Source organism: Gambusia affinis, linkage group LG08, assembly GCF_019740435.1.
Source record: "Gambusia affinis linkage group LG08, SWU_Gaff_1.0, whole genome shotgun sequence".
NCBI lineage: Eukaryota > Metazoa > Chordata > Actinopteri > Cyprinodontiformes > Poeciliidae > Gambusia > Gambusia affinis.
The window spans coordinates 20,935,882-20,954,306 of record NC_057875.1 but is presented as its reverse complement, the minus strand read 5'-3'; the positions used below and the strand labels follow the sequence as shown (position 1 = coordinate 20,954,306).

At 39.0% G+C, this 18,425-nt stretch overlaps 1 protein-coding gene across 3 annotated transcripts in view; it reads right to left on the bottom strand.

Moving 5' to 3' along the window:
• The window catches only part of LOC122835252 (A disintegrin and metalloproteinase with thrombospondin motifs 20), a 92,678-nt gene that overhangs the window by 16,765 nt on the left and 57,488 nt on the right, over positions 1-18,425 (bottom strand). For all 3 annotated transcript variants that reach the window (XM_044124135.1, XM_044124136.1, XM_044124137.1), the window contains 10 exons: positions 17,763-17,889; positions 17,461-17,671; positions 17,219-17,383; positions 16,718-16,888; positions 15,067-15,186; positions 14,524-14,631; positions 13,215-13,379; positions 10,906-11,175; positions 8,625-8,786; positions 7,349-7,525 (listed from right to left, as the gene is read on the bottom strand). In XM_044124135.1, coding sequence (XP_043980070.1) covers positions 7,349-7,525; positions 8,625-8,786; positions 10,906-11,175; positions 13,215-13,379; positions 14,524-14,631; positions 15,067-15,186; positions 16,718-16,888; positions 17,219-17,383; positions 17,461-17,671; positions 17,763-17,889 — 1,676 coding nt within the window. The remainder of the gene's footprint in view (positions 1-7,348; positions 7,526-8,624; positions 8,787-10,905; positions 11,176-13,214; positions 13,380-14,523; positions 14,632-15,066; positions 15,187-16,717; positions 16,889-17,218; positions 17,384-17,460; positions 17,672-17,762; positions 17,890-18,425) is intronic.

The following is an 18,425-nucleotide window of genomic DNA, read 5'->3' as shown; positions in this document are numbered from 1 at the left end:
ATTCACTGGATTATCAGGCAGCCAGACTTTGCTAGTCAGTCCAGAGAAAATGTCTATTGCTCGAGAGTTGTTCCATGGTTCATACCACTTCATAGTGGCACATGGCGTTACAAGGCTTTAATTTGAAAGTCTCAACCATGGAAACCCAGTCCATGTGTTTAGTACCCACCATTCTGGAGATAATCTGAACAGCTCTTGGCTTCTGCACAATGTGAATGTTAGTCAGTGGTGTCGCTTCTTTACTGACCTTATCACTAAGTGGTAGTGTAGAACTTTTACAAATGGAGTTATTGTCCATGTACCATCCTACCTAGCTCATTTTGATTAGTTGGGTGCTTGAGAATGACCCATTCTTACACAAGATGCTGGATTATACACATGCAGCAATAGAAGGGACTGGACAATCTTAATTGATTTAGAGGGGGGACTCAGTATTTTAGGCACAATTGCACAAGTACAATGCAGATATAAGCAAATAATTCCACTTGGCTTAAAATTACATTCCAATAGGGTTGGAGCAAAGCAGATGCTTTCTGCCTGTGTCAGGGCAAGGCCATGCCCTCTGTCATTCAGTAGACCTGGGATACCCCAAACTAAACGCTTCCAGACTTTGGTACCCCGTCTCTTCTCCTTTCGTCTCACTGCATCTGTTCCTGATCACCCTCGAAAAAAAACATTTACTCCTCCGTACGATAAAGGCTCCTCTCTTCGTCTCCTTTATTTCTCCTAGTGGTATGTTCAGGGATTGACCGTTAACACATGGAGCTATTGATAAAATCTGCAGTGTCTCACACAGTGCTTTCAAAGTCTTTTGCAAATAAAAAAAAATTAAAGAGTGGTAAGCCATCCTAAACCAATACTTTTTAAAAATCATCTTTTGCTGAATTTACAGCTGCACGGTAACAGACAGATGTTTTGGGAGGGTTTTGTTTGTTTTGTTTTTTTAACCATAGTTTTTTGCAAGATAGCTCAAGCTCAGTCAGATCAGATGGAGAGCTTGCATTCCAAGTCTCGCTGGAGATTTTCCATTTTGATTTACATGTGGACTTTGACTGGGTCATTCCAGCTTATGTATTTGATTTAGATATGCACGCTCTCTTTGTTATGAGAGGTTGCATATCAGCCTTACACAGAATTTTTATGCATCTCTAATATGTTTCTTACTAGTGTTGGCCTGTATTTTCTTTAATCTTTCCATCAAGTCTGACCAGTTTTCTTTGGCCTAATTATCAAAAACGACCCCAAAGCATAATGATGGTACTACAATGTTTCATCACAAATGATGAAACACGGTATTTAGGATATTATTTGTTGGAAAAAATTAGAGAAACCTAAACAAATACTGTGCATTGAAATCTCTATTTTGTGTGAATTTATAAAAGGTGCGTATGTATGTTTTTTTTCTGCCTAGTGTCCTTAACTTTTACTTCCAGTCCTGACCTAAATCAGCCTGATGTGCAGATACCTTGAATCTTTAGATCTGGTATTCTGCTTACATACAGAGACGTCAGAAGCTTCTTCTTTTGTTCCCAAAAAAACGCTACTTCATATAATGTGTCGAGACAAGCCCGTAATTCATTCAGACTGCAAGAGAATGAGCGAGAGCAAGACTTCAATTGGTAACGCTGTCCTCAGTTTTTCAGTTTTTAACCTCTGTCTGTGTGGAAACATGCAGAATTGGGAAATGCTGACCTGGTTTTCTGCCTCCAAGGTTTGTCAAGGTATGCAGTAATCTTTTGGCCAAACCACCACTTTCCTTTCGCCCAAAGGGGCCACAGCGTAATATCATCTCCCAATGCATATTCAAGTGAAGGCTGTGACGAGAACCTTGTGCTTGTGAGGACCAGGGAGAACCTTTCATCTACTAATTTGGTTGCTCAAGCTCGACTGACAGGAAACGCCAGACCCATGATGTCACAAACAACTGACCCCGAGGTGACAGGTTTGAGGAGTGTTCATGCTCATTGCTCTTAGGCTGGAGCGAGGAATGTCAATGCGTACATGTGGTTTTGATTTGAAGTGCTGTGATTAGCTTGCAGATGCTCTGCTGCCACGCCTCCGCCCCATGGAAAGCAAATATATTACAGGAAGTGTTTTTGCTTATAAAGAAGGAATAAATAACTAAAGTGGTGCCTGTCAATATCAGTACAATGAACCAGATTTTCAGTAGAGATGGCTTTTCTTAAGGTAAATAGCATTAGTATATATTTTATAACCAAAACTCTGACAAATTAATTAAAAATGTGTTTGTTTTTTGGCGAAAAGTCTGCAATAAATCTGATTATTCCTTGGTGTCTTCTCATCATTCCCATACAGTTATGATCTCTTGACACATTTTTGCTAATATATGGAAATTTAGAGAAAGAGAGAGAGAGAGAGAGAATGAGAGAGGGAGAATTTGACATTTAGGGATAACTAGGAATAAGGACATTCACAATAACAACATGTATGATAAATAACTATTACAATATGATTTTAAAAAAATGAAACGATCTGGCTGATTTTCATATTTCAAGATCGGTGCAACACACCTTAATAAGAAATATTAGTTTACCATATTTGGCCTTTTTCTCAAAAACTCAAAGCCCACATTCTTCTTTAGTTTTTGTTTTGTTTGTCTGTACAAATAACTAAAATTAATTTATTGAGCAAAACGAGTTTATTTACTGAAAATGTATCTTATGTTGTAATAAAAGCTATCTGTATTAGTATCTTGCAATAATTGGTCATTCCTTGATGTTTTATGGGGAATTTGAATTTTGCTGCGATAACTAAAGGGGCTGATTATGATTTGATTATTATTCAATGTTACCTCTTCAATCCCAGTGTCTGCTTTCTGTGATTAGTGGGTTTTATCAGCTGTGCAACCCTTTCCAAAATGAATTAAACTCGATTATTACTACATTAAATAAAGTGAACTTCTGCAGTGTGGAGCCAAATACATCACTGAGACCTCTATTACGGCAATGGTAAGCAGATGTGCCACCCAGCGCCAATGTTTGCCTTGGTCTGCTTTCTCTAGGGAAACTGTAAAACTAAATGGTGAAACCCATTAAATGAAGACAAAGGGAGATGCGCCAATCAGGAGTTTCCAGGCCAACGCCTGGCTTGCTTTGTGCTGTGACCAGATGATTTGGATTTTAACGGATTACTCTGTAACATGTGAAACAATAGAAGTTTGTTCTTTATATTGAGTTTAAATATGACAGAAAAGAGGAGACATTATAATATTATCTGAATGTATCCAAAGTCATGTGCTCCTAATCTTTGTCTGACTTCTATTAAACTCTTAAAAGTGCATCGTAGTGCATAATGTTGGATAATATGTTTATACATTGACTTTGCCTCAGATTTCCAAATATGAGGCGTTCAATGAATAGCATAAAACCAAATCTGAATTTTCACAATGTGATCTGCCAATGACTGATCAGGGCCGAGAAAGGCTGATTTGAATCGCTGACTGATTGATTGGTGCATCACTACAATAAAATTGCTTCCTTTTACACAGCAGGATCTGATTCACTAGATGTACTTTAAATGACCAGTAAAAAAGTCTCTTAATTACAAAAAAAATCTTTTGTATGCACCCCATCAAAAAGCTCATCCAAGTGCTGAATCCAGTTGCATGTCATAAAAATGTTTATCCTGCCAAAACAATAAACTACATATTTAAGGATTTGACGTTCTGTGGTGTGTTGTGTCTTGTTTCCATTGTCTTGTATTGCCAAGTTTTATGTGCTCACTGAGGTTCTTTTAGAGATCAGAGAATTTAGTTAAAAAAAAAAAAAAAAAGTATTTTCCAAAGCAGATTTTATTTCGCTTATAGGGATAATGTTAAGGAACAACACAAATGTTACAGTTACGTCTCTAATATTTTTTACATACAAATGCTCAACATAACCTAAGTATTTTGCATGTGAATTAAATAAATAGCAAAACAAAAACAAACAAACAAAAAAACAACAACAATGAACCAAAACAATACAAAATAATAAAAAGAATTGTTATTATAATAATAATAACGTAGACTTGATTCATTTTGTTTTTGGACCACAAAATATAAAAGAAAAAAAAAAAAAAAAAAAAGGCTGTGGGAGTGAAACCACCATAGCACCATGGCTCGGTTTTAATGAACATACTCACTAACACACACACACACACGCACACACACGCGCACACACACACGCACACACACACGCCCGCACACACACACACATCCGCATGCATACACGGTCAGAGTAGAACGACCTAGGTATCCTCTACAGAAATGATCCCAGATCTCTGGTGAGATAATCTCAGATAAAATAAAATGACTGACTGCCAACAGAAGGTTGTTCATTTGTAGGACTGTAAATTAAACTTGAGCATTTATTTGGAAAACATGATCACAGCTTCATTTGTTTGAGTTTGAGCTTAGTTCAGAGGTCGCCTCCGTAAGTGAACATCCCCACTCAGCTGCACAGTTTCAGACTGAGAGTAGTCAGGAGAGGTTCTAACAGCGAAGTCTCATGTTACCATGACAACCAGCGCCACATCATTTCTCAGCGTCAAATCTGAATATTTGAATGCTCCTCGTGATTTTTTTGTTGTTTTGTTTTGTTTTTAACAACCCACTAAAAGCATCGGCTCTGTCTTACTGGCAGTTTTCATACACTGTTAATCGATGTGAATGTGATGTTATTTTTTTTAGCTTTTAACAATGTACTTTTTTAAGGTTCCATGTCACAACAACATACAAAATCTGTGTTTTCTTTTTTATATATATATGTATAATAATTTATTTATATTCTCACCTATTTGTATAACCTTTAAGCTGAGGTGAAGTTCAAAACTTTGGAGGTAATTGTTTTACTTACCACCATTGTGCTCGATAGTTGGTACCGTCTTAGTGTCTTGTTGACAAAACTGCTAAGTATTTGACCATAAATGTTTCTTATAAAAAAATATTTAGCTTGTCCATGGGGGAAGCTGCCTTATTTTTCAGGAAAAAGGGTGCCAATTTTTCCTATCTTCTCTCTTCTATCCACGTTGGTGTAAAATTTGAACCACTGCAAACAATATAAGCGTTCCAGGTTTGGGTCGCTGTGGCCACAGAGTTATTCCTGAACTACTTAGTCCCTTTTAAGACCGCTACAAAGCTTGGTGATTCAAGCAGTCATGAGGCTGGACAGGTGACTAATCCATCACAGGACAACACAGAGATATACCCAGCCCTCGTTTTTAACAACAACAAAAAAATAAAACCTTGACATTCTATGCTGTTCAAGTTATTATACTCCGAAAAACTATTTAATTTCCAATTAAATAGCAAAAGCTAAGAATTATGCCATTCATTGTTGCCATTCATGACGAATGCATGCACGTGTTAATCAGAACAACATATGTTTATAAAGTTGTAACGCCTTCGTTGTCACCCGAGTAAGAGCAAATAAAAGTTAAGACCGGAGATGTGAGCCAGCATCAACAAACTGATGTTGTAAAAGTGGAAAGTAACTTTATTCAAGTGCTCAGACTGAACTGGAAAAAATATTACAGCTGCAACAATTAATAATCTGTTGTAAGGAAATAAATACGTACATATTTATAAATGTTTATTTTAGAACAAAAATCCTTCAGAAGAAAACAAAGAAACTGGCCATACGCAGAAAAAAAAAAAAACAACAACGGAAGACCGGAAAAGCATCTGTGTGCCAATGCTTGTGTGCACCCCATCTCATGAAATAAATAGTTTTAGAAACTTGAAACCTGATAATACTTAACAATACCCAGAACATTTCACTATTCTATTTAAAGAAGTACACAGAACCTGTTAATGTTGCACGTGTCAAACTTCACTCATTTGCAAAAGTGATGCAAGTGTTGGTTCTAAAGTGCCAAGCCGACATGATTGACTGAGATCCAAGGCAAAAGTTGACTTATTTTAGGAAGATCCTGGTTTTTACTTGGTGGGATGGAGAAATTACAATATGGAGCCATATGTGTAATAAACCCTAAAGCTGCAGTACAGCGTTTTGAGAGACTCTTAACAATTTGAGAACATGACCACCGATGGTGGGGGATAGATCGCTTTCTTGTAGCATTAGGTAGTTTCTATGCTATTATTAGCACAACTGCTACAAATTGGCGATCTTGGGCTTGAATGGCTTTTGTGTGGATGGAGGGTATGAGCAGCAGCTCGTACACCATCATGATCGACACCGCTAAAGAACACATCATCTGTCTCATTCTACTCTCAGGACATAGTGACAGTTTTAACAAATATGTAAATGCGTTTTTTTTTTTCTTTAAAGTTCTCTACTGCAGCTTTAAAGTAAGTTTTTTTTTTGTTTTTTTTTTTTTACTGGAGCAGCATAATTTCACTCTGAAAAAAATTACTTTTAATTTTAGCATATTTATTCAGTTACTCATTTATTCACTTTTGTATCTTTTTTTTAACTTTATTTATGTACTTGATTTTAATACTAATACCTTCTTCTTTTTATATCACCTCTTAGTATTCTGCTACTCATTTCAGAAGGTTGAAGCAAACAGAGAAGGTGTAACCTTTGAACTCTTGTCTCTGCACAATTTCTCCAGATCGTCCGGAGTCCTAGTTCTCTCTTTTGCTCTCTTCAACTCACCCAACTTGTTTTCTAAACGATTTAGGTCTGAAGACTGAGAATGCCTTCGAGGAAAGTAAATTTTGTATGAATGAACCATCGATTACAAACACGATCAAAAACAGGAATGAAAACTATGTTCCTCTGTACAAACTGTATTTGAGAACATTGCGGGATAGGAGAGGTCTGACCAGGAGCACCAGTAAAATATTAAATATTCTCTTACAAAAACCAGCTACTTGAAAAATAAAATCAAACTGTACAATGATGCATACACAAAACACATTGAGAGGCACATTGTGTTTCAATATTAACTCTTATACACAAAAATACACTTGTGTACTGCTGATACAGGGTGAAGACACGCCTAATATATGAAATAAATACTTCCCTCCATAAATCTAAGGCACTGTTGGACAGCACTGTCCTGATTTACAGGTTTTAATTTGAAGCCTAGAGTCCAAATGGTTTCCATGTGTTTTTAATGACGCTCTAGGTGGAGCAGCATTGTTGCTGCATGTTTTTTTTGTTTGTTTTTTTTTGCATTCTAATCAGCACCATGCCACTGAGGGGCCCATCTGGGTGGGCTGAAGTTGGCTAGTAAACAGTGAAGCTCGATACCCAGCATTTACTTCAGGAACTCCTACAGTGTCCCGCCTGGAGCCATATCATAACACACAATCTCTTTTCACAGTGATGCACCCCTATCGAGGAAAGTAAATGTTGAAGGGAAATTAGTACTATCGTACCGGCTTCCACGGTCGGCGATGCCAGGTCGCGGCGCCTGGGCAGGACTGGAGGTTGCACTGCTCCACATCAGGCGGCTTGTCCAGGACGTCACAGTTGTAGTCGTTGAGTCTCTGCCCGCTGGGCCGTTGACAGACCACTAGGCGAGTCTTCCTCCCTCCGCCACAAGTCTGGGTGCACTGAGGGAAACAGTGGGGCAAAGGTATCAAACTTCTGACGCTGTTCTGGCTAGTTGTGAATGTAGACGTGGTAGGCCAGCTTTACTTTTCTCCCATTCATCTAGGCTCTCCTTCTACAGCCTAGATTAATGGCTGTCTTTAAAATACGGAGGAAAATCTGGCACACGCCTTAGACCAGCGGTGTCAAACTCATTTTCATTTTGGGCCACATCAAGGTCCCGAATGTCCTCAAAAGGTCAGATGTGGCAGAATATAGTGATAAAACTCATTTACAACCTGATAATAAACACCTTGACTCTGCACTTGATTAGTTCTTCTTAAAATTAAATATTGGCCATCTTTTCACACCAATTTAATTTGACAATAGGCAGAATCAAACTGATCTGATTGATAAAATAACACAACAATAATCTTGAAGGTTCTTTTTTATAAAGTGAAGTTATAAAACTGTATAGCGGGCTGGATTTGGGCCAGAGACTCTGAGTTTGACACATTTGGTTTCAGACCATACCAGGTAGATGTCTTATCTGTCATTTGATTCTTTGCTGTTGGAAAAGTTTTCAGAGGGTAGCTCATTGGCAATCATCTTATTGGTGTTAAAATACATTGTCATGTGTATCAAACATTTTTTAAGAGACTCAGCTAGACGGGTTGAAACTGATTGAGTGTTTTTTGTTTTTTGCTTGCATCTCTTCCAAACAACAGAGTGAGAAAAGATCCAATTTACTGCCTCAGATCCTGGGGTTTTATGACGAGTCTGCATTTGACCATCTTCTTTCAGTTTGCAAGCACTTTTGATGTTTAATGGGGACAAATATAAAAACTGCAATAATCTTTATATGAATTCAGATTGCATTGAGTTGAAGAATCACAGATCAAGGTTTTGCATCTAACCCCGCCTCCAACGCTCCTTCATTTGGCTTCTAAAACTACCTGTTGCATGAATCTAGAACGTGCTCATTGATCTTGTCATGCATGCACACAACACAGAGTCAGAAGTCTTTGTGTGCCTTTCGATGCAAATAAAACATACATTCCTAATTTAAAAAAAAAAAAGGTCAGGTACAAGGAAAGACCGTGACCCTGAATATTGTCCCACCTCTCCCCAGACCCCGTAGTTCCACAGAGGGCAGGGCCCGGAGTCGCAGCTCTTGGACTCGGCAGGTTTGACCCTTTCGTCGCAGTAGCTGTTGCTCCGCCCATCGGCGTCCTGGCAGACCACCACTCGCCTGTGGAAGCCTCCCGCACAGGTGCTGGAGCACTGAAGAAAACACACAGCTCATCGGGATGCGATATCTATTTCCATTGGTGGGTCTTTAAATATATCAATCCCTACGATCTGCCATATCGCTGCATAGAACTCTATTGTTTAGCCCAGTTTTTACCGGAAATACTTCAGCTTTAATGCTTGTTTATATTTATTTCAATTCAAACTATTCGACGCCTGAGCACTGTTTGCATTTGTCGTGGTATGAAAAAATATTAAAGGACTGCAAATGTATTCACACCCCTTAGTTGTACAAAATTACTTTGATTTTATAGGGAATCTTCGTGAAAGACCAACACAAAGATTTTATTTTTTTTTTAAAGCTAGAGGAAAGTTTTAGGTCTATACTTTAACTGGACCATAGCTCTACACCGCTCCACTGCAGCTTTGGCTGTGCATGTAGAGCTGTTGTCCTGGGGGAAGGTGAGGCTCATCCTCTGCCTCAGGTCTTTTAAAGCTTCCCATTTTTGCTGGATTACCCTGTATTAAACTCGTTCCATCTTGTGATCAGCTTTTTTTCCACAAAGTCCTCCGTGTCCAATACATGGCTTGTAAGCACGCTGTACTAAATGCTTGGATTTTTAAAGTTCACTACATATTTTTTCACAAAAATCTACAGAAAAAAGGAGAACTAATGTCAATATTTTTGTTCCTACATCAGTCAAGTTTAAAGAAGCAGCAGAATAGCTAAAGATTTTTCATTTACTGATGAAATCAGACGTGGTTTAAAGATCTTTTTCAATCTCTAAGCAATAACCACTCAGCACCAGGATTTAAATCAGTGCCAAGATGATCTGAGCATGATCAAACATTTTCCAAAAAATGTCAGAGAATTCTGCCTCGACACAGGTAATCGAATGGCTCTGAATCAAATTAAAATGATGCATCTCTTCTGTTAATGGGAGGGAGAAATTTGAAATTTTTGAAATTTGAAATTTATTCGAACATGATACAAATATAAAAATAAAATAGTGCACAGTAACAAGAAGTGCATAAGAAAGAAGAGAAAATACAGATTTTTAGTTTCAGTTAACATATCATGCTCAAAATGGGGTAGGAAGAAGTGAGAACTTATAAACTCCTACCCCTAAACACTTGAGACTTTAGAGTCCTACTGTCATTAAAAAAAATCAAAATCAAAGTGGCAGTCAGAAGTAACAGTTACTAATATTTACCTATACATTTTCCCATTTTATGCTGGTTTATCTTTCTAAACCCTGACACCAAGTTGTTATCTTCAATACACACCTTATTGCTTTCTGTCCCCATGTGTGTATCTATTGAAAATTACCTCTTTGTACTTTCTTTTGAATTGAGTTAAACTATTGCTTTGTTTTAAATCTTCATGTAACCTATTCCATAACTTTACACCTTTAATTGAAATACAGAAGCTTTTTCTTGTTGTTCTAAAATTGCGGATCTTGAAGTTTGAGTGACCCCTTAAGTTATACCCCCCTTCTCTTTCAGAAAACGTGCTCTGTATGTGCTCAGGTAACAACTTTTTAGATACCTTGAACATAAATTGAGCCATTTTAAATTCTACAAGCTCGTCAAATTTGAGAATTCTGGATGTCACCGAACACAGAGTACCGGCTCCATGTGGGGGAGGACAGCACGGACTGAATCTAGACACAGCGGAAACAGTGTGATTTAAAATTAAAACCACCGGTTTGCAAGGAGGATGTTTTTCTTCTAACCTGGGAATTTTGACACAGAACAAAATCACCGTGACTAACAAGACAAATGTAAAAATTGCAAATGAGTTATACACAAAATGTTTGCTGCTTCATCTGCCTTCAGGATTTACAACTCTTTTTATTTTCTCAGTTTCATCGTGGAAACCTTTGTTTGTTTTTATCCGTGTCGGAACATAAAGTACATCATAAGGTTCACTGTGTCTCCACTTGTGCGTTACCATGTATGGCCTTTCTGCTTCGAGGGACAAAACCATCTGCTTCCTTGCGCTCTAACCTAATTGGTTCAAAAGACTGTACTCGTACAAGAAAAAAAAACAACAAAAAAAACCCCACCTACACCCATACCTCAAGTGCACGCCAACAATATTTTTCACCTGCTGCTATTATCTAAAACATGCCATTTGTGCCGAACGTACTGCGCCCCACGGTCCTGTCCTCCACTGGTTGTCTGCGGACGGGACGTTCCAGCTGCTGTGTCCCGGATGATGTCCTGGATCCTGAGGATATCCGTAGGGTTGTTCGTAAATGTGCTGACGGTTGTAGGCAGAGGGGCAGGGAGCAGCCGTGCACTCTTGCTCGGCTGCGGGCCTCTCGTCGGGATCGCAGAACGACTGGTCCACTGGCTGGTGGTAGTTGGAGCAGACCAAGTGTCTGGTGGTTCGTCCGACGCCGCATGTCACCGAACACTGGGAAAGTTAGGAGGAAATGTTTGCAAGCACAAAAGAGAAAAAAAATTTTTTCCGTTTTTTTCCAATGTAAAAATGTGGCACTTCATAGAGTTTTACACAAGTTACAAATATGCTAAAATACAATCATTTGAGGCAAATGTCAATGTGTTACAAATTTCTTGATATTTAGTACCTAATATCACAACATTCAGCAAATATCTGCAATGTTGGTTATTGCTGGTGGTGAGTTTGGTGGTGTTTCAGATTACATCTTGAGTCTGTAAAACCACCAGATCTCTTGTTTGTTTGTACATTTCCTCAAATTACCTGCATTTTAAGGATAGTTTACTAATATTAATTGAATGAAGGTAAAATACTTGCCTTGTGAATTATAGCTGTTAAATTTTATTACAATTTCACTATGACTGTTGTGTTTAATATAAGGACTTTATTTTCCTGGAATCAATTGGTGTCGGCCGGACGGCTTTTTTAAAGATCAGTGATCGGCCAGAAAACTGCAATCGGTGCACCCCTACTTTATTTTAACCACTATGTTGTGCAATTGAATGCTGTAATCAAAGTAACAACCTTAATATATATTTAACGGTTACTGAAGAAGTACTTGAATGCATCGGGAAAATGTTTACATATTCAACAAAACATTCGTAAATTGAAAAAAAAAAAAAAAGAATTGGAAATCTTCTTTATTTCTTATTTCTTTTCTATATCTCTTTTTTTATGTAGCAGCTATTGTATCTTTCTCTCTATTTATCGCTTATGTACTTCCTTACAAAGCTCAGTCTCGTGCAGCCAGAGGAAGCGTTTCCTGGTTAAGCGTTTTTATTCGGTGACGACCAGATTTTTGCTGCGCGTCAAGAGTAGGGCATGAAGCACTGCATTTTGTTCTCCTGTACCACCGTCAAGTGTATCAGTAACTCTGTAGATTTACTCAGAAGATTTACTTCGTCTCCAACTCGCAGTAGAGCACAGGAGAGCTATAGATGGACCTTTAAAAGTTTGCATTTACTGCATACGAGCGAGCAGTGTTCAATGTGTCCGTTGGTGCACTGCAGTTTTTCTCCGAGAATAAGGGATCATATAAACACCAATACAGGAGAACCTGTTCTGCAAGAGCACCTTCCAAGTTATCCAAAGTGGAAGGTGGCGCAGAGCTAGAAAAGTTCAGAGGGGTTGTACAACCAGGTGTCATGACCAGATGCTGCGTGTCACGTTCAATGCTTTGACATTAAAGCTAGTTTGAAAGAGTAGCAAAGCGCCCACACAGGTACAGAAACATACCACGATTTGATCTTGCGTTATCTTGCTAATACAATTAATGACATTTTTTTTAGAGTTGTGCCACTGTGATGTGGCAAACAATGGTCGGGGAAACACTGCATTTCTAGTCTACAAAACAAAATGTCCTTGTTTTTTTTTTGTTTTTTTCAGTTTTCACCATATGTTGACTCCCTTCAGGCCCTCGATGAACCACCGAGAAACCCCTCAACATTTTGACATTCAGATTGTGTTCAGTTTGAATCGCTGGCTCGTACCACCTAATCTACCGTACATGGACTCCTGTCCCTGAATTATTTGAACTTCTTTGTCTAGTTAGATTTTTCTAGGACGTTTTCCAGGTACAGAATTTGGCCCAAAGTTAACAGAGTGTTGCTTGTAATTGTTTCCACAAACTGCTTAACAATGCTACGCCTCAAGATGTGAACACTTGTAAAGCTTCAACTGAGAAAATGAAGGAGAAATCAATTTAATGCGGCAGATTAAATTTTACAGACTTATTTTTCCATCAAAAAGTTCATTTGGTTTTAAAGGGCTATTAAACAGCCTTTTTTTTTTTTTCTCATACGATCACAGAGTTTAAAATTGAACAATGATGTTAAAGAACTACGAGCTTCGCCGCAGTACTGCGTTTAAATGGAAAAAAAAAAACAACAAATCAAGGATTAACTGTGCAAGACTACGGCATTGCCTTGGAGAGATTTTAAAATAATTTATTAAATGTTCTTAATGTGGATCTGTGCCTTTGATGTTTTACTTACAGCAGACCATTCTCCGGCATGCCACTGACCACAGGGGCTGAAGCAGGTGGAGAACTCCGGGGGGCGCGGCAGGTGAGCGCAGTACGATTCGTCAGCCACTCCGCCTTCTGCGTCTCTGCAGCTGACGTAACGCGCGAGCTTCCCCTTGCCACAGGACACAGAGCACTGCGCAAAAAAAAAGAAAAGATAGAAGCAAAAAAAAAAGACAGTGATTAATTAAAAAGACACAAATTTTAAGCTTCTCAGAAGTAGGAAAAAAGGTCAAACGTGTGATTAAAAATGTAGTGTTTTCAACTCTAATCAAAAAGAAAACATTTTTTTTTTTTTTACAAGGTTTTGTAAAGAGAGAGTTTAACTGTATGAGAATCATACTTGGATAACTGATTATGTTAAACGCCACACAAACGGAAGTCAAAAGCCTTGATTCTTAAAGATCACTCATACAGAAATATGCAAAAAATATTCATACTCATTGTGTTTATTGGGGTTTTATTAGATAAACCAACAAATACATGTCTAAAGATTGCGGTGTGTATCTGTGTAACATACAACACAACCATCTTCTACAAGTCTCTAGCAGTGTATGAGTCTGCCATCATTGAATATTTAAGGATTGTTACCTCACATCTGATTAATAAACATGTGATACATGTGACCTACAACCATTCATTAAGGAGCAAGAAAGTGTTTCTCCTTTGGATATGAGAGAATCTGTGTGCAGGGGTGGATGTGTGTGTGCGTGTGCGTGTGTGTGTGTGCGTGCGTGTGTGTGTGTGTGTGTGTGTGTCTGTCTAAAGGTGTCTGGTAGAGGCCTGCTTGGCATATGAGCTCAGGTCAACGTTCAGACTGACGGAGACGGATCAACTGTAGAAATAGTACAATCATGTTGAAATGAGATCTGCTTTTCATTTATGTAACAATGCAAACTATTAGGGAGTTGGAGGGGCCCCCAAGCCCAGGCCCCGGAGCATGTGTGTGCCTGCATTTTGTATTTGTGTGAGAAAGAAAGTGAAGCTACAAAAGCACCAAACTGTAAAAAAAAAAAAAGATAATAGCCACGTAGAAGAAGTTTTATCTGGGAAAAATGGAAAAACATGGCAAATCATTTGGAGAGGACCCTCAAACTTAAAACCATACATAGCAGACCGGAGACAAGTCTATGGTTTGTTTCTACCAAATAGACAGGATACTTGGATCAGATGTTACTGCCGTTCCCTTTATCTACACATGTAAAATAATAAGAATAAACTGGTTATTGACTTCTATGGTGCTCGGCATAACGTAAAACATCAAACCCATCAGTTCTTACAGAAGTCCAGGAGCCGAATCTCCACTGAGTCTCAAGCTGAACAGTGTTGTCAGGGCGAGGTGTAATTTGAGATCCAGAGGTCCGGGGACATGCAGGCATCTCACAGTCCTACAAGAATAGAAATTACCACAGTTTACAAGTGGATTAGAATAAGAAACTAAAATATTGTCCGGAAGTATCTCCCAAATTAAAAAATAAAAATAAAATTTTAAAAATCCAGATTATTTTTGCTAGAATTTACACCAACCAAACAAAAAAGGTTCCTCGGTAAGAATGCTCTAAGTGGTACCAGAGCAAAAAAGCAATAGGAATCTAAATTTGATATGTATAAGTAAGAAAAGATTTTTTAAAATATATTTACACAACAAGAGAGACCCAATGTACATTGAAAAAAGTGTATATTTACACGTGTAACAAGATAGTTAGCATAATTACCATAGAATGTCTTGTTTTACAAAACAAACTGCATTTTGTCACTGGGATACATACAAATAAAGTCTATACTTAATTGGCTGCTTCTTTAAAACGTCTTTTTTGCCCTACCTGGCTGTCTCTGGGCCTCGCTGCAGCGTTGCACTCTCTGTCGTCAACTGAGTCGCCGTAGTCCCCTGAGACGCATCTCACAGCCCTCATCTGGTACCCAAGTCCGCAGGTCACTGCACACTGTAACACAAAACCCCACGCATGCTCAGACACAAATTAAAAAAGAAAAGGAAAAAAAGTGGAAGACAGCTGAAGCCCTCTCTTTTTTGAGGTCAGTCAACGTCCGTCAAGGGAAAAGCTGATTAAGACTTTGACATGCACCTATATACAGAAACGTAAATTCACCCACAGAGTCAACCTGACCCTTCATCTAATTGCCCCTTCACTTACACAGCCATCCGACTATGATTAGAAACACCACGAGAGTAACAGGAAGTGCTGAGATGGGTTTATTTGACCAGCAATTTATAATCACACAAGCAAAGGAGGGAAGATATCCTCCAGCCTCGCAAATATCTTATTTCATATAAACATGTGGGGAGGAATTAACCTTGCATGTATAAACTACACAATGACGTCCATTCATAGATGCTTGAGTTGTTTGCTGAATTCGCTCTAATACCTGAATCCAAAGTTGGAATCGTCAGTAAGAAAGGAATTGCATGGGAATCCAGTAAGGACTGACAGAAAATGAGAGGAAGCTGAAAGAATCTTGGAGAAAATGAAAGATGGATTTACAAAGAGCTTCTTGATTATCAGACGAAATATACACAAAAACAAAAGCAGTCTAAAATAAAAACCACTTGTTTCATCAGATGGACTATGAAGACTGAGAAAAAGATATATCACCATATTTTCCTGAAACTCTGAAGTAACTTTCTGGTATTTAGAATTTAAAGGTTATTTTCCAGGAACCTCTCAGACATTCTGCAATTACTATCCAAATTGTGGTAACCTAACCTGGTGCAGTAAATTGGGGAAACGTGATGTGTAAGACTCAAAAATCTTCCAAAAACGTCTCTGATAACATTTGATTAAGTTCAAATGAAGTTCCAGGACTGTGTCTTGCAAAGGTCACTTTTATGACTAGGAGTAAAGTGTGAAAAGGGATATAAGCATTAAGATCCAGTAAAAAGCCTGGTAAGTTTTAGAAAGTGAATTAAAAGTTCAGTGTAAGTATGCGGGATGTTTTATAAACCACTTGGTAGACAGACCCAGTAAGTTCATGGAAAACAAACAGAAAGTTATAGAAGAACACCTGGTAAGTTGTGGAAAGTAAAATGACCTGATATCTAAAACTGCTGAGCTTTAGATATCAGATAACATCTAAAGCTCAGAGGTTGAAAAGAAACCTCTAAATGTCTGCAGAGTAAATGTTAATGTCAAGGAAAGTTCCAGGAAAGTAACTAAAGAGATCATACAAATGTCAGAATATCATTTACTATTTCTGGGGAAGTAACCAGTAAAATGCAGGAACTAACAGGTTTACCAAAGTAAGTCCTCCGAAGCACAATTAATCAAGCTATGCTTGCCCAACACTGATTTATTGACTCAATAAATTATGTGGTTCTTGTACTTTTCATTTCTAACCTACATAAGTTGAACCATTTTTTTAAGAAACATTTAGTTATTTTAACCAATCTAGCATGCATATTAAGTATTGCTCAAGAATAATTTACAGTACATCTGCGAGAGTGTGTATTGAACTCACCGCTCCCCAGACGCCGACCTGCCACGTTGCGCACTCGGGGAGTTTGCAGCTCCCCACAGTGGAAGGTTTACTGGATGGGTCACAGAAATGTTCGCTCAGCTTTTCCTCCCCAGCTCCCGTAGTGCAGGACACTTGGCGGTGCCTCATTCCTTTCCCACAAGTCACCAGACACTGGCGGTGTTTGGGCATTTAGGAAAAGAGAGGATGAAACTGTCATTTCTATCTGGTGTATAGAGATAAAAATCAAACATTTCACTCCTGAAACAGTACAATTTACAAACATCATTCTATTTTTGACAGCCATGCTTATTTTTACCGAATATGGAATTTTGAAAAAAATCGTGGGTTAGATTTGTTGCACTCTCTTGCCAAACTTGAATTCGCAAAACTGTAGTTGCAGTTTTTAATCAGCATTTCACAAGGTTTAAAGATTACTTGAATGCAAATGGAGAACTATTTACAAATTATTCATGCTTTTAGTGTGTATTTGTGAGAGCCCACCTCGCTCCACTCACTGACTGTCCACTTTGGACACGGCTGGTCATTGCAGGACTCGGTCACCAGCCTCTCGTAGTCGCTGCACTCTCTGTCCACCAACCGCCGGCCCAGGTTGTTCATACAGTAAGACTCTCTGCTACGAATCCCACGTTCACACGTCTTAGAGCACTGCACAACAGGACTTTTTAGTGTGGTTTCGGCAATAAGGCTCAAGCTTGCAACAGTTATTTTCCTGCAGACATTACCTGCGACCATGCACTGTACTGCCAGCTCTTAAGCAGACAATCCCCGTGGCAGGTCTCCCTCGTCTGAGGTTTGGCGATTTCGCCGCAGACGCCGGCCTCCATCCTCTCGCTCCGACTCTCCATCTGGCTATACTTCATACACTGAACATCCAGGCTGCGGTAGCCGGGGCCGCATTTCGCCGAACACTCACTCTTTCCAGCGACGTGCCATCTACAGAGTAAAAGATGTTTGCGTAAACATTTGCGAATGCTGGGGGTTCGTTGAAGGGGTGCACGCTCGTATCTTGGCTGTGTATTCCCACCTGACTTCGCAGTCAGTGTTGCAGGGCTCAGTAAAAGCAACGGGGCGAGGTAAATGTTCACAGTGTTGGTCGGATACTTCAAGGTGATCGCTGTCCCGAACGCACACTGCCTTCCGTCGTCTCTCACCTGAACTCAGGACGAGAATGAAGGCTGGCATTAGATGTCTCCTTGTAACTGTATTCTGTGTTTTCTGCACAAATGTCCTTACATTATTTCACTTTGCACTTAAATCAAATGGGAGATTCTATGGCTACACAGTGCATGGCAGTTTCACACTTACAAAGACCTGGCAGTCAATGTAAACCAGCAAACGACAACAGAGAAAGAGAGCAGTAATCAGAGAAGCAGCCATGATGTCCAGAGTAACGCCAGAGGAGATACAGAGATCAACATCACTGGTAAGAGAATATTTCAAAAGATGAATTCCAGAAATCTGCCCTGAATGGAAAAGAGTCAAGAAGAAATGCATAAATAACAGGTCCAGTTTGCCTTAAGGCATCGATCGCAGAGGTTCCCAGCCACCAAGCTGCCAGCCTGTACCGCCCCCTGGGTCATTTGGTGCTGACATGCAGCGCATTATCATTTACTTGGTATCCACAATCAGACCATTGAAGCAATTTCATTCTGAAATACCAGCAGCCTTCACCTGCTTCTGTAAATGT